This window comes from Chionomys nivalis, chromosome 22, assembly GCF_950005125.1.
Source record: "Chionomys nivalis chromosome 22, mChiNiv1.1, whole genome shotgun sequence".
In the NCBI taxonomy this organism is placed as follows: Eukaryota; Metazoa; Chordata; class Mammalia; order Rodentia; family Cricetidae; genus Chionomys; species Chionomys nivalis.
In genome coordinates, this window is record NC_080107.1 from 3,753,661 (window position 1) to 3,770,363 (window position 16,703).

At 39.0% G+C, this 16,703-nt stretch overlaps 1 protein-coding gene across 1 annotated transcript; it reads right to left on the reverse strand.

The window, feature by feature from the left end:
- Window positions 1-311: 311 nt before the first annotated feature.
- Window positions 312-16,703, reverse strand: Nup35 (nucleoporin 35). The gene is made up of 9 exons (XM_057755223.1): window positions 16,609-16,703; window positions 13,264-13,434; window positions 11,409-11,536; window positions 9,249-9,303; window positions 7,140-7,281; window positions 4,080-4,149; window positions 3,233-3,361; window positions 2,048-2,212; window positions 312-1,083 (listed from the first exon to the last, which is right to left on the reverse strand). Exons 1-9 carry the CDS (start codon window positions 16,646-16,648, stop codon window positions 1,006-1,008), a joined length of 978 nt encoding a protein of 325 aa, XP_057611206.1. The 5' UTR covers window positions 16,649-16,703; the 3' UTR covers window positions 312-1,005.

Consider the following 16,703-nt stretch of genomic DNA (forward strand, 5'->3'; position numbering starts at 1 on the left):
TAATTAATTCCCTTTAGACCTAATGGCTAAGATTTGGAAGAACTGAGGTACAGGCTCAACAACTAAAGTAACTGACCAATTCCAGACACTAGACCATGAGAGCAAAACACAACTCACAGAGCAGCTTTTCCAAAGCCCAGAGAAGGAACTGTTCAACTCTACAGTGTGTAGAACACCATTAATACCGTGGAAACCTCATTAAGATCATGATCTGAATAAAGCACATGATAAATAGTTAATTTGGGGAAAGATACAAAAATTTTAAATGATCTGTCTTTTGCATATTAACAAACTTAACAACTCTATAGAAATACAGTTTTTTATTTTTGATGTATTCAAGTATTTGGAATAAAAATAACTCAAATCTGAGAAGTGCTTCAAAAAATAAAAGGAGAGAGAAATCAAGTAGGACAAAACATAATGGTAATAAAATCTGGACTCTAGATATAAGTTAATAACATGTTTCTATTATTTCAGTGAACCCTTAAAACGTTTTATTCAATAAATCAATCTTCCAAACAAATATTCAGCACATAAAAATTGACAAAGTTTATTAAGAAACAGTAGTAATAGGTGGTTTTTAAAAAGAACACCAAAGCTGACAATCCACAGACATATAAAAAGATAATCAAGATATTAAATACTACCTAAATTAAAGACCGTAATTCCAATCGCTAACTATAACCATGTGTCCTGGTGGAGCAGCTGTCGCTCCTCACGAATTCATCCGTCTTCCCACAACCGCTACAGAGACTCACTTCCAGCTCAATCATTTAGTTTACTGCAGCCAACACTGAGCACACGGAGTTAGCATGCACTGTATCACAGAGAGCACGAGATGCTATCTGTACAACCTTTTCCTCAGGTTACCTCAGCCATCTTTAAAGTGCAAGCTGCAAACAGGCTGTTTCCTAAACAAAGGAGGTAAAGACATATCTAGGACAGCTGTCCACGCTGCCGTAGGTGGTTATACAACTAACCCGGAGGCCAGCAGTCCTCACTGCACTACCAGCCGAACATGTACTCCATCGCTCTGGATACAAGACTTTCATCTTTCTTTGGTGTTTGTCTGTCAGAAATAACCTATTAAAACATACACCACAACGAAGAAGAGAAAAATAATGTGTTAAGTTACAGTTTCTTTAATTGCAGTCAATTCTATCATTAATGTCTAATTTAAAATAAAAACATCAAAATGAGCTTCTATAACTCAACTATGGAAGTTTGACAATAAAATATAGATTTTTAATATTTAACATTTCCAATTAGAAAACTAAGAAAACCCAAACACTACAAGAAATGAGAAATTTAAAACACAGATTTAAAATATAACAATAAAAATTCTAATTCTGTAATGATCTCCAAATTTCTAACACAGAATTCAACCACTCATCTGACTAGCACACACACTTCTGCAGGTATCAGGACCTGTGCCAAAATCCAGGACTCTAGTTCTTTGGTAGTGGATAATAACAACAAAGTTAGCATTATAATTCCATACTATCCTTCAGAGAATGTAATAAACTGCTGTAAATCTTTTTAAAATGAAAATTTTTGTCATCTCTGATATTTAAAGCAAATCACCTCTTGATACTATTACATTGGAAGGGGGATTTTGTTTTTGTTTATGATTTTATAATCAACTTAATAAAGTTTAATTTTCATGCTATCAAGGTTCTGGTGTGCATACAACTGTAACTGAGGGAAAAAACATTTCAAGATATTTTAAGAAATGTTCTTTTGCTGTATAGCACTAGAGCTCAAACCGAACACCTGTGTACACGCTGGATCAGTGCCCTACCACCGAGCTATGTCCCCAGCCCAAACAAAGAAACTGCTTCAATGTCCGGGCTCTAACTTTAAAATGGGAAATGTAGAGTCTGAAGGTTTCACCAAGGAAAAGCACCAGGAAACATTTAACTGTAAACACACACAACCTCCACGGGAAACATTTAACTGTAAACACACACTCAATCTCCACGGGAAACATTTAATTGTACACCCACATTAACCCCCTACCCCCAGCCCTCTAACTGCCCCTAAATACCTGGTAGTCACTAGTGGAGGCCTTGTAGGCTGTAGCAAGGGGCCGCATGGTGGAGATCCTAGGAGTGCTCCCGGGCTGTGTTGGGGTGCCTAAGGTCTTGACGGGTGTTGTAAAGGCTACAGATGGAGATGACAAGGCTCCTCTGTCACCGTTTTCCATGACACTCTGGAGAAATGAAAAGACACAGGACATACTATCTAATACTAAGTAATATTTTAGAGAAAACCTTACTAAAAAGGCAACCAATTTGGTCATATAAAGTTTTCAAATAAATTTAGCTTTGAAAAGACAGTATGTCCCTTAGTTAGTTGGAGACCTAATCCCCAGCCACATCAAACAGCCTCAGTCTAAGTATAAATCACAAGAACAAGAATCTCCAGGCAAAATGGATGTTTTGGAAGAAACAGGGTTCCAGAGAAGGAGGTGAGAGGGGAAGGGGAATGAGAAGGAACAAAATATATGGTATACATGTATGAAATCCTTTTAGAAGCATCTCAGGGCAGAACCTATGGTAAGCCATCAAGGACAAAACAAAAGAAAGACTGTAATTATTTTACATGTAACTGTACAATTGCTGTTGTGCCATTGCTGTCCCTAAGAGAGGACTCGGGGGTCCTGGGTACTACATAGCTTCAGACTGAGTCTCCTTCCGATTCAGGTTTCTCTTAAGGAGTCTAAGAGAGAATCACCATCTGCTTTGCTCAATTCCGTGTGCACTGCAACAGTAAAGTGTGTCGTATGTAGCATTTGGATAGAGGTTTGCATGTAGTTACTCAAGTATGTTCAAACTGATTTTTAAGCTACAAAGAAAAGTTTAAGTTCTGCTCACTAATGCTTAAAGAGTACATACGGAGTCAGCTGTAAAGACTGAAGCAGAAATGAGTACGGGAAAGCTTCAGCACCTGTGCGGACACAGCACCAACCTTAGGCTTCCTGAACCTGGTGCTGCTCTGAGCAGTACTGAGGTCTAAACTCAAGACCTCACTTCAATTCTACACATTACTCTTTTTTGAAAAATGAAAGGATGTGGACAGACTGTCTCTAACATCTTGTGATTACTTTTGGCCTACTGTAGTACCATACTACCATAAATATCATTTTCAAACTAACAAAAAAAGCATAGTGAGGCTAAGGCACAAACACTCTGTCACTACTGAGACTTCCCTTAAATCAACTACAACCTACTTTATCTATACACGGCTTGACACCGATCATGATGGATTCTCCGAATATTCTCCCATCTTTGCTTAAGGCTTTCCGGGCCTGCAACTTAGACTGGTAACGGATGTGCATCCAGTTGCCTGTGTTAGACATCTGCAAAGAACAGAGTTATTACTTAAGGTGCGAAGCCCAGACAGACATACAAACAGAAGGACAAAACTAACTTTCATTTTGTTATTTGGTACCCTGCAAAAGGCTGCATATTAAAATTCAGAAAGATCCTATGGAAAAAACTTCAAAAATCCCTACCCAGATCTCAATTCTCTAAAATAGAACATGTGGCAAATATTCCCTAAAAGTAAAAGGAACTCTCAAAAGAATTATTTCCTACAGAAGTTATATTAGCAACTATTATGAAATTTTAAAACGCTATATTCATGAACATGACTTTGTGTAGAACTGAATAGAAATGCAATCTGGGCAAGACCTGAGTACGGGACAAGCCTCTCTAGAGGCTGCTGCAGGATAAAGAGCTCTTAACGAGGCTCCAGCAGATCTGGGCTCCCCACTTCCTCCCCCATAAAGCTTAAGAGAAAAACATTAATGTAATATGAGACATATGGTTAATCCTAGGAGGCTGTGACTATTTAAGAAAGGAAGGGAGGTCCCTAAAACTCAGTCTACTCTTTAACTATTCCTTCTCAGCAAACACTACTGAGTTTGACTCTTGTACACTCCATTGTATAGACTCTTTAAAAATAAAAACTAAATTAAATTTAGAAAAATAATCAGAAGTAGTGTTCTTCAATTTATAACTTTTGTCTCTGTAACCAAAATCTTAACTGAAGAAGAAAGTATTCACAATCCTTACCACATGCTTTAGGATATTCCCGTACTGTGCAAACTGTAATAATATATAAGAAGCAGACGCTTGTGGAAACCTGGGGGAAGAATGGCCCAGACAAAGCCGTCAGTTTCCATCACCAATACAGCAGCAAACTACCACACCATGCTTCCTCTAGAGTCCATCAGTCAGTCACTCAGCTATTCTCCCTTCCCAGAGCCCACCTCTGAAGTCTGTTATGCCCCCACACCCACAGCTCTTCCAGTCAGGCAGATGCAGGTCTGCACACACACATTATGAGACGTAGTTATAAGTAGGGCTAGCATGACTCAAAGGGGGACTCTTCTAATTATAACACCGAATCTCTCTGCACTGAGCATCACCTGAAGACTTCTGAAACTTAGTGCTCAAAAATAAAACTCGGCATCAATAACAGCAAAAAAATGACTTAAAAGGGTGATACTCAAAAATAAAACTAGCATCAACAAGAATATTAATCATATGAAAATGATTAAATTACTCCAAAATTACTTGAGGTGATATTTAAATTTTTAATAGCCATATCTTTAAGAGGATACTTTATCAAGTCTTACAGTCTGAATATTTTACAATAAGGCATAATTATTCTTATAGTCAGAATAATGAAGTGATTTATTATTTGAAAATAGTACGAGCTACTACTAGTATAGAAAAAATCTGAAAAAATTTTAAACCAATATAAATTAATCTGAAACCTCAATTAAATAGGCCTAATCAGGCATGAGGGGAGAGGTGAGATTAAACACATTAAAATCAATATAAGTAAACCAGGGCCACGGCACAGGCCTTTAATCCCAGCACTCGGGAGGTAGATGCAGGAGGAGTTCAAGGCCAAAAGTCAGGGAGAGAGCGAAATCCTGTCTTAACCAACTCTCCAATGTGAATAAAACACCTAACTCAGAACTGAAATTTCATTTTTATTTATTTATATATCTCTAAGTTTGAGATTTTTCGTTCCAAAAAAATAACAAATAAGGCACAAAACTGAAAAGGTAGATAATGGTTGCATGTGAAGATGGCATTTAAAAAAATAAAACATTTTTAGGCGCCACGATGACTTTTGGAAAATCTAATCTAATCCTTTTAAAATGATCATTTATGACAATGGATATTTTGTTTATTTTTTACTATGACCCCAAACTGACAAAAAAGTTAAACAAGCAAAGGAAAAACATATAATATATGAGAAAGACTTCCCTTAAATGAACAAAATGTTTTATTTAAAACATTTTATTTATTCCTTTAAAAGAATGCGTCAGAATCCCAGCACTCGGGAGGCAGAGACAGGCGGATCTCTGTGAGTTCGAGACCAGCCTGGTCTACAAGAGCTAGTTCCAGGACAGGCTCCAAAACCACAGAGAAACCCTGTCTCAAAAAACCAAAAAAAAAGAAGAATGCATCAGTAAGCACATATAAAATAGCTAAAACATAAAAGTAATGAGATATAGCATTATAAAATCTTAAATTTTTTAAAAGATTTATTTATTTATTATGTATACAGTATTCTGCCTACATATATCCTATAGGCCAGTAGAGGGCATCAGATATCATTAAATATGGTTGTGAGTCATCATGTGGTTGCTGGGAATTGAACTCAGGACCTCTGGAAGAGTAATCGGTGCTCTTAACTTCTGAGCCACCTCTCCAGCCCTTAAATATTTTTTAAAGCACTAGAAGTAATTCAAATACTTTTCCTAACTACTAGACATCTTCAAAGTTACACTAACACTCGTGAACCCAAAAAACAAAGAAATGACAAGCACGCTCAACACTGCTCTACTCCATGAAAATAGAAAATTTTAAACATTGAAAAGCAAAATCAAATAGTCAGCTCAAATGCCAGAGACATGGAGCTTTGCAAGGTTTCCAAGAAAACAAAGGGATGCAGCTGCCCTATTCTCACTGAAGCAGTCAGTAACATGAAAATCTCTTCAAAGCAGTAGCCATCATGGCTCAAAGGGAAAGGTCAGTTACAGCAGAGGGCAAAAACAGGATGTGAGACTTTCCACCATGCATTCCCATACATCTTCTGAATTTTTAAATGTTAAAATAAGTTAAATGTATAAAGCCAAATAAACACTTATTATCCAGTATTTATTCTCCTTCAAGAAACTGTATGTGTTATCTTTATATATTCTAGTCCCAAAACCAACACAGTAAGGCCCAAATAAGTAAGGCAATCGCACTTTTTTTTATTTTTTTTTTGGTTTGTCGAAGCAGGTTTCTCTGTGGCTTTGGAGCCTGTCCTGGAACTAGCTCTTGTAGACCAGGCTGGCCTCAAACTCATAGAGATCCGTCTACCTCTGCCTCCTGAGTGCTGGTATTAAAGGCGTGCACCACCACCACCCGGCTGGCAATCACACTTTTGAGAAATAATATGTTATTAGTGTAAAGACCAAATTGGAATCAAAAGGCCTCTGTTTCTGCTCAAGTTCTTGCTATTTAATGAGTTATGAATCTCTAAAGAATCCACTTTGCTATCTCTAGTCCATTTTCCTCTGGGTAAGTAAAGATTTACTGCTGTCTCTGAGGTGCTTACATTATTTCGGCAACAAAAGTTATTCCGCTGCATCTACAAGTGCCATCCTATTCTACTATTAAATACCGACTAGACGGTGCCACTTTTGTCACACAGAACATAAACCAATCTCAGCAGTGCCAGCTCAAGCCAGCTAAGAAGACTACCAAAGCACAGAAGGAGCCCCCAGAAAATGTGGAAAGGGGATCCTGAATCTAAAGGGACGGTCTTGCCTTTCACAACTAGGAAATGATTTGGGAAGAGCATGCAAAATGGTTTTTATGAGACAAAAATTAAGTTCTAGCTAACGATATCCAGGATGCGGACGGCAAGCACAAGGATGACATAGCCGCTGTCTGCAGTTCAGTATGAAACACATCAGCAACAGAAAAGACGAGGTAAATGTTGCCAGCTCTTCATAACTGTGGAATCTAGTAGTAAGTGTGTGTGTGTGTTTGCTGGCCAAGTCTTTCAACAATATCAACAAATACTGGGGTGGGGTAGTTTTTTATCAGGTCCATAATCCTTACCCAAACACAGTCACCCAAGTGTCATCGAGGTGATCTTCTGAAGTCAAAGAATCTCCTTGAGTATAAAAAGGATCCAACTGGGCAGGAGATAGTGTCGTCTTCCGTGGCTGACCAATATTTGCTGGACTAAACATGCTTTGCCCTATATTAGTAAAGTTAGGAAGTTAGCTACCAACATAAACACATGAGCGTATTTTAAAACAAAGATCTTAGTTTAAAGGGCAAAGTATATTAAAAGTTGGCAATGCCCTCTTCAGGACTCTATAGGCACTATTTTTACATGTATGTTCACACACACACACACACACACACACACACACACACACCAGGTATAGTGATACATCTTTAATCCCAGCACTTGAGAGGCAAAAGCAAGAGGATCTCTGTGAGTTCAAGGCCAGTTTGGTCTAAATAGCAAATTACAAGCCAGCCAGGGCTACACAATGACATCTGTCACAAACATAAACAAATAAACCTAAGCAACCATCCCTTCAAAATCTAATTAATTCTTTCTACAAAGATATGCCTTTAATAAGCCAAAGACAATAAAAGGTACATTAGTATAAAACCTGAAGCCAATTCAATTTTTATGCCCTGTATAGCCATTAATATACAGTTTAGTTATGCTATATCATGTAATAACCTTCAAGCAAGAAATTAAATTAAGGCTCAAGTTGAGACAACCATTATGACCTTTAAAAAGACAAATCAAAATTAAGTCTCAAATGAATAAGCAATCTAATTTTTGCCTTGTCAACTAATCTAAAAATTGTAATTACTTATACTAATCGAAAAGCATTTACATAAGTTTAATATAATTGCTCTCCACCAAGTTAATATTTAATTGTTCCACTGATTTTACTTCTTTTAAATCAAACTTCTGGTACCAATACTCTCTTCTGTGTAAGATGAAAATAAAATGTACCTATCAAACCACATCAGACTAGAGTATACTTTATTTTCCTTGGTAAATCACTATCCAAACGTCCTTCATAAAACCAGATTAAAGAGAGGGCAAAAGCCCTTATTACCTTTCAATTAAAGAACAGATCCAATTATTTCAAACTAAATGAAAACAAAAGAAAAATTACAAGAAATTTCAAAAGGATATGATAAATGAACAATGAAATTTTTGGGCACGACACCTCCTTACCATGAAAACGAGCAGCACAGGTGTGTAATTAAGAACTTTGCCTCAGCTCAATGTACAATGGGACCTGTTTGGTTCCCAGAAAGAAATACCTACACCTAGGAACTTTCTCCAAAAACCTGAGGCATATAACAGGAATGAGGTGCTGGGCGTCTAGAAGATCCTGGAGGAGAACCTCTTCCTGGTCTGCTCCCCATGGCTTATTCTGCCTGCTTCCTAACAGAACCCAGAGCCACCTGCTCAGGAGTGCCGCACCAGGAGTTGGACCCTTCCATCAACCATTAGTCATGGAATTGCACCATGGACTGGCCTACAGGCCAATATGATGGAGGCGTTTTCTCAAATGACCAGCCTGGTCCACAAGAGCTAGTTCCAGGACAGGCTCCAAAGCTACAGAGAAACCCTGTCTCAGAGGAAAAAAAAATTCAATGAGTCCACTCATAAAAGAGTCAATAATGAGAGGGTAAAGTGAAAATCTATTTAATGAAAAAGGAAATTTGCCTGTTTGTACTCAGAACACCAGCCAGGCAACTTTGACCTTCCTTAAGACTTTTCTTTGAAAAAAAAAATTAGGGGGAGGGCTACATAATCTGAAACTGACCTCCAATTAGCCCTTCACAAAATATTCAGTGTATTATCCAATTTTTCTACTGTGCAGCACAGTAAGAAACAAGAGAGCTTCTATTAATCTTGCCCCCAATTCCAAACAATGGGACCCCTACCTACCCCTATAAACAGCTCTTTATATAATTTTTAATAACTCAGGAAATACTTCAAAAGTCTATTAGGTATGCATTCTTAAATTCTTAATACTTTTGGTAAACTATCCTATCTATAAACTCAGAAAGCAAGCTATACAAAGCATCACCTTCCTAAAGGAAGTCAGAAAGTCCCTAAATCTGGAGTAAGACTGCTGGCAACCATCAGAGCCGAGAGCAGAGTTTAAGAAGAGGACTCACCAGTCACTGGAGTTGTGACTCCAACAAGAGGGCTCTGCATCATTGAAATGTTTGTCTACATGAAAACAAGAGTGCTAAGTTAACACAAAGTTCTAACCATGCACAAACAGTCATTGCTGTAGAAAACTACTACAACACCCTTACCAACTAGAATGAGTGGGCTCTAACCAGCTCACTTCCAAAGTTACTTACCTTTTGTCTTCTGTCTGACCAGCACTAACCCAGATTACGGAAAGATCAAATGTCCTTTGTTTTTATTATACATTTTAAAATAAGAAACATTGGGCTGGCTTAGTGTTAAGTGCTCTTGCTGCTGAGCTTACCACCTGAGCTCAACCCCCAGAATCCACAGGATGGGAAGAGAGGACCTACACCTACAAGCTAGCCTATGGCCTCCACAGTACAATCTTGGCACTCATTTGCACACAACATACACACACACACACACACACAATAAATAAGCTAATTACAACAGAATTTAAAATAAGTTACATTGGATAAAAAAATTCTATAGGAACTAATGGTGACATGCTAGCTATTTGGTTCTATTTCCCAATGTACAGTACTCAAACTATGGATATAACTGTAATTTGTTTATTTAAGTCATCAAATTCACAAAGAAAAAAAACAGAAAAATAAGTAAAAAAGAACACATTCAAATGACAATAAAAGACAACTTATGTTTAACACTATCAGTATATTACAAAGAGGAAAAGTATCATTAGGCATCATTAGAGGATTATTTTAAAGGATGTAAAAAAAAAACCCTTTTACAGGGGCTGGCGATGGCTCAGCAGTTAAAAGCACTTGCTGCTCTCCCAGAAGACCTGAGTTCATTCCCATCACCCATGTCAGGCAGCTTAAAGAGGCTTCTAACAACAGCTTCAAGAGATCCAGGGCCCTCTTTTGGCCTCTCAGGGCACTCACACGATGGCATATACACACATAGAAATACACATACACTCAAAAATAAATAAATGTGTTTTTAAACCCTCCTAAAGAGAACAAACCAAAAAAATCTAACCACTACCAACTATCTGATACAAACCAGAACTGAGCATGGTACCTCGGAATAACTAATTTTGGCCCTCATCTATTTACTAATATTCATACAGACTTCAAAGTCAAAACCATCTTTCTGTACTATGATCTACAACTCCTTTAAACATTTCAAATAAGGCAAGAACTAATGCTAGTTCTCCTCATGCAGCAGAATAAAATGGTCACGAATCCAGAAGAAGCAGTGATTCTCATTCCAAACTTCACGTCAGATTTACTTAACTTGCAGAATGGTCCCTATTCAGGATGTTCTAGATTTAGCAAACCCAAAAGAGCAGACTGTCCATTAAGAATGGCACACATGCAAGTCAGGCAATCACATTCCTGAGAATCATCAGAACACCTACAGAAAGAACATACTAAAAAGCAGCTTTCTTAGTAAAAATAAGTACTGGATGTCTATAAAAGGATAATGGTCTTATGTAAATAATAATTTTATAAAACAAAATTCTCAGGCCAGGCATGCTGGCAGACACCGTTAAGCCTAGCACTTGGGAGGTAGAGACAGCGTTATTTGTGAAAGTTCCAAGGCAGCCTCAAAACCACCAGCAACAAAGCTCTCAAATCATTATTAAATGCTCAAACTCCAAATACAACCCTGAATTTTCATTTTAATTTTTTCCCTAGAAAAGAATGCATAAATCTTAAGCTTAAGCAAAGAGAACGACTTAAAACCCTAATAACACTCTATATTTACAATAATCAGGCTGGGAACATGGACAGGTTAATAAGACATACCTATAAAAACCACAGAATCACTTAAGAGAGAAAACAATCCAGTGTCTACTACCTTTTTTGCTACTATAGAATCTTGCTATATAGGATAGGCCAGTGGTCCTCTTGCCTTGCCTCAATCTCCCAAGTGTAGGGCCTATAGGTGTATGCCACCATGCCTGTAGGTGTATGTCACCATGCCCACCTTAGAATTTTTAACACTTTAAGTACATTTCATGATAAACTTGAGTATATACATACTTGCTTATTCTATACTTATGGTTCCTTCAGAACAGACATCAGGGAACTTTCTTAATTACTGACCTCACTGTGTAAGCACACAAAAACACAATGACTAATCATGGAGCATGAGAACTTGTGTGTCACCTGTCTTCTTGAAGTCAAAGGTGTCGACCCGAGTCCTGGACTGGAAATGTCATCATATATACTTCTAACCGGTGGAGCTCCACTTTTATCTTTAGGAGCAGGCACAACTGGCTGTGGCGGTGACCCCCCTGTGTATACAAAAAGCAGTCAGGTAAAAAAGCAAACTAACCATTCATCGTTCTTTTCAGGTATGTTTTATTTATGGTTTTGAAATAACAAACTCTTTGTTTCCTAGAGCAATGCAGCCTTTAATATGTGTAGAGTCACCTGGGCTCCGGGTAGATGTCAGACTGATTCAAAAGGAACCAATGACCACACTTCTATCAAGCTCCCAGGTGATGTCACAATGTGGGTGAGCAGCAGACTGCACTTTGAAAGAAGATTTCAGAATAAGTTGCTACTAGAAATTTTAATGTTTAGAAAACACAGGTAATGTTGCTTTCTCTACTCTGTGCTTAAGCTTTCAATGCACAATGTGATCAACCCCAGAGCTACTTACGGTGACGTGTGCCCTGGGTCCTAACTGCCCAGGAAGCTGAGTTCGGCAGACCACCTGTATTACAAGGTCAAGGCCAACACTAACAACACATTAGGCTCTGTCTCAAAACAAATATAATCTCATTTCTTCCTAAAGTATGTACTAAACAACTCCACTGAATATATATATCTGAATAATTAAAGTTACTCCAGTTAGAAATTTGATTGTCAAATGAAACAGACTGTATTCATAATTCTTATAGTAGAAACATTTTTAATAATGACAGAAAAGACCTGACTTCTGTGACATAAATAATGCTGAGCAATAAAGCAGCCCTGGACTTTATTTAAACAGACGCAAAGTTTCAACAGTAGTCCAGTCACTCAGAGCCCAGGCGACGGAGGACTCAGCTGCGCTCGGCATCATGCTGTCACTAAAGAGCAAGTACTGTCAGATTATTACTCAGCTTCAGATTCCTCTTCTCAACACTGTTTTGAAAAACGGAACTATTACAACCTATTTTGTTGAAACTGTTGTTGTTGTCTGAAACAGGATTTCCTTTTATATGTATTTATAGCCTTGCCTGTCCTGGAACTTGTTGGGTAGACCAGGCTGGCCTTGAACTCCTGAGGACAGCTTGCTCTCATCTTGCAAGTGCTCGGATTAAAGGCGTGTGACCACCACCAGGCTCAAACTCTTTTTTTTTTAAAGACAAGGTTTCTCTGTAGCTTTGGACCTGTCATGGAACTAGCTCTTGTAGACCAGGCTGGCCTCAAACTCAGAGATCCGCCTGCCTCTGGGATTAAAGGCGTGTGCTGGGATTAAAGGTGTGTGCCACCACCACCTGGCCATTTTTCTTTAAGGAAGTAAATATAAAATGATTAGCATTCAGCCTAGCTCACCACTTAGGTATATCTTAATTTCTTTTGGGTTTTACGGTAGCTGCTTATTGTTTTATATTTTACCGTTTTTAGACAGGAGGTCTACTGCTCAAGCTGACCTCCAACTCACTAGGTGGGGAAGAATGTCCTTGAATTACTAACACTACTGCCTCTGTTTCCTAAATGTTGGAGTATAGGCTTTCACCTCTACGCCTGGACATATTTATGGCTTTTAGACAGGCTTTTTCAGGGCCCAGCTTGCCTAAATTGCCCTATGTGGCCCACACTGACCCTGAACTCACAATCCTCCTGCACCAGCCTCCTAGGTGCTGGGATGATACGGGCTCACCACCAAACTGGGCTAAGGCATAACTTTATAAGAGAAGTATTTTTAAATTAATAATGTATTGGTAAAAGAGAATGCTGCGCCATTCCATCTCTGAAATCCTACTAGGAATATTGATAGACCACACCACTACTATTAGCATTAACCCACCTGCGAGCAAAGGTGATCTCATTTCCATTACCCCTACGGACGGGCCACTAATTGATCGAGGCTGTGGAGTCACTGGAGCTGGTAAATCCCCCATTAAAAATCCAGGTAAGAACTGGGCATTAACGCCTGTCTTCGGAGATGTCGGTGAACCCAGCATCATTGGTTCAGATCCTAAATTAATCAAAAATTGAAATAATGCCATTTCTGTTATCATATCTAACAAATAGAGCAATTTGATAAAAGTTGAATAATTTAATCAACACAATCTGACACATTATGAACTATAGTTGAATCTACTTTAAAAGCAACTAAGGATTCTTTCAAAAATGTAGAAGACTTTGTCCTCACAGTGGTGCCCCCTCATTTTCACCACAACAGAGATCAGCCCAGGGCGTCACCCATACAGCCCGCAATGTTCATATCTTTGGCAGATGGTCCTGGTTATATTATTTTACTTGTTTAAAAGCATCATTTGAAACTCTTATTATTTTAAAAGAAATCTCTAATACAAACAGAAAATTTTTTCCACAGTTTATACTGTGCAACCAAAAGCAAGGAGACTACATCAATTTTATACAAATCTTGACCAATCAGAAACAATGGGTTTAGCCTCTTCTTCCTACACATCAAACTATGCATTGTTTCAGTAATAAGGTAAACATGCACACATTACAACACTAATAAGGTTACAACTTGCATTTTAACTCAGGAAGACATTGAAAGTAGTGGTAAAACTTACTTTCAGATCATTATCATTTATTAGAAAAATCATTTGGAGAACTAAAATCAACAAAAGTTTCTCTAAAATAAAGCCAATCTAAAGAGAGATCTAACACTTCATAAGCATCAACTCTCAATTAATCTTTTAGGGTGGAAGAGAAGTCTCAGTGGTTAAAAGCACTGACTACTGTCCCACAGGACCCATGTTTGATTCCCAGTACCCACATAGCAGCTCACAAAATTCTAGTTCCATGGAATCTAAAGCCCTCTTGTGGCTTCTTTAGACACGTGGCACACTTGTGGTACACAGACATAAACGTAGGCAAAACAACCCATGCTCATAAATCAAAAACAGATACACGTTTAAAAAAATGTAACCTCCTCAAAATGGCAGCTATGGTTATTCCCATTATGAAGATAAGGAAACTACAGCTGAATTTTAAAATTAAGCTATAAGAAAAACACAGGATACAGAGATGTGGGCTCAGGGTCTCTCAGCAAAATGGGCATAAGCGTAGAATGGACTCACAGCTTTTATTAGAATAGTAACAAGTATAAGACTTGAGCTGATGGCTAATATTCAGTAGATAGGTAATACTAATTAGTATACCACCATCTTATAATACCAAAACCTTAGTAAAGTGGCAATGGAGAATTTGCATTTCTGCTGATGAGCACCTAATTTTCTGGCCTAGGGAGTAAACCTTTGTATGATTTTTCATATCAAAGAAGTCAGGTGTTTGACATTAATAGCTATATGCTTTTTACCAACTATTGCTTAACTTCTACATAGCATAAATACTTGTTTGCTGCTAATCAAAGCTTTGAATTACTTATTCTTTCCCTTTTTTCATTACTGTAGACCTACATACTAACAATGTAAGTTTAAAAAGAGGGGAAAACCAAAGTAATTCAGAAGGGTAAAATAAGTATCAAAATAAAGTGTAAAGAAAAATGGCTATATTATAATTCTTTTGTGAAGTACTAATTACACGATTCTACTGTCTATTTCAAAAGAACAGGAAACTCAACCAGATGTCTCAGAAAAGGCAAAAGGCATATTCGGAACAAACACCTAGAAAACTACAGTAGCAAAATACAAGGTTTTTGGTAACAATGCAAACTACCTTCACTCTTCCATCTACAAAGGGGTAGGGAAATTACATGACAAGAATTAGGTCAAGGGCTGGTGAGGTGGCACACTGGATAAAAGCCCTTGCCACTAAGCCTAAATTCAGTCCCCCAAACATACACACACACATGCACCCACTTGCACATTACATAAAGAAAAATCCACTTAGGTCAAGGAAAACTCGGTCCCCTAAAAACATAGTGAAGGAGTAGGAAGTCAGACTGTCACTAACCATCCCTTCACGGCTAGACTTAAAAGCTTAACGGCTGCATCCTGCATGTCTTAAACGTCACTTCTCAATCTCTGCCCCCAAAATATTAAGTGCCACACTGTGGTCTTCAGGGAGCGCATGTGATGAGAAGGGGCTGGGAGAACGCCATACCAGCAGATACCTGGAAATCGTGCCACATGTGAACCTCGGCAGTTAATATTAGGGGACGCCAGAGACTTGGCGAGGCCAGATACAAGGATGTTCTTGCTCACAGTATGTACTACCTCAGCAAACATGTCATCGCTGAACAGAAAACCTGGAGCTACTAATGAAGTTTCCTAATCTCTAAGGTAATATTAAAAAAATACCTAGATCAATACCTAGGCACAAGTTTTAATGCAACAGTATATCTACATATCTACATTAATAACATTATAGGTTCAGGGTTTTTTTTTGTTTTTTGGTTTTTTTTTTTGGTTTTTCGAGACAGGTTTTATAGGTTCAGTTTTTATGACAAGCTGAAAAAGAAATCCAATTCGTTAGCTACTCTTTTTTTTTTTTTTTTCGGTTTTTCGAGACAGGGTTTCTCTGCGTAGCAATCCTGGCTGTCCTAGAACTCACTCTGTAGATCAGGCTGGCCTCGAACTCATAACTTCACCTGCCTCTGCCTCCCGAGTGCTGGGATTAAAGGCGTGTGCCACCACCGCCCGGCCGCCTTGCTATTCTTAAAGAAACTTTCTACAAAGCATGGGAAGCATGACATGTCACTTGAATCTACAGAGTTAATTCTGCACACTATATGCCACGCTTGCTCTTGCTCTCCTTTTCCAGCTCAGAAAGCTATAAACCAATCCTGTGAGTCTTTGCAACTGTAAAGTGGTTGTTTTGTTTTCTGTTGTAAAATACGACCGTTGTCATTACTCACAAAACGCTAGACTGTTTTTCTACGGCATCTTCGGGAAGTTTCCCCAACCAATAATGGGATGAACCTTTAGACTCCAGAGTCCTGCAACAGAGCCGCATTCCCATGCAAAGGGCGGCAGAGGGGGCAGCCAGGCTGGGTCTAGGCCATGCTCCATGCTCCACACACCAACTCCTTTCCTGAAAGACCCGGGGGTGACCGCCCACCCCGGGGCACGCTCTCGGGGTGCCGGGCAGGCGACCGCACCGGGGCCGGCACCGACCGCGGCGCTCCCCGCTCCCTCCGTGGCGCGCGCCGGCCGCCTCCCCGTCCCCGGCACGCCGGCTGGGCCACTAGGGAGGCGGCGGCTCCCTCACTCACCCAGCGTGGGCGCCTGGGGATCCACGGCAAACGCTGCCATCGCCACGGCCGCGCTTCCTCCGGCGGGCACCTTCCCGGTTTTCAAAAATGGCGGA

What these genes read in the sequence shown, in the direction of transcription:
- Nup35 (XM_057755223.1), bottom strand. Translation starts at nt 16,648, where the DNA reads ATGGCAGCGTTTGCCGTGGATCCCCAGGCGCCCACGCTGG. An exon ending in TCCCCAGGCGCCCACGCTGG is followed by an intron (nt 13,435 to 16,608) that starts GTGAGTGAGGGA and finishes TGATTAATTTAG; the next exon opens with GATCTGAACCAATGATGCTG. An exon ending in CTTTGACTTCAAGAAGACAG is followed by an intron (nt 9,304 to 11,408) that starts GTGACACACAAG and finishes GTTTTCATGTAG; the next exon opens with ACAAACATTTCAATGATGCA.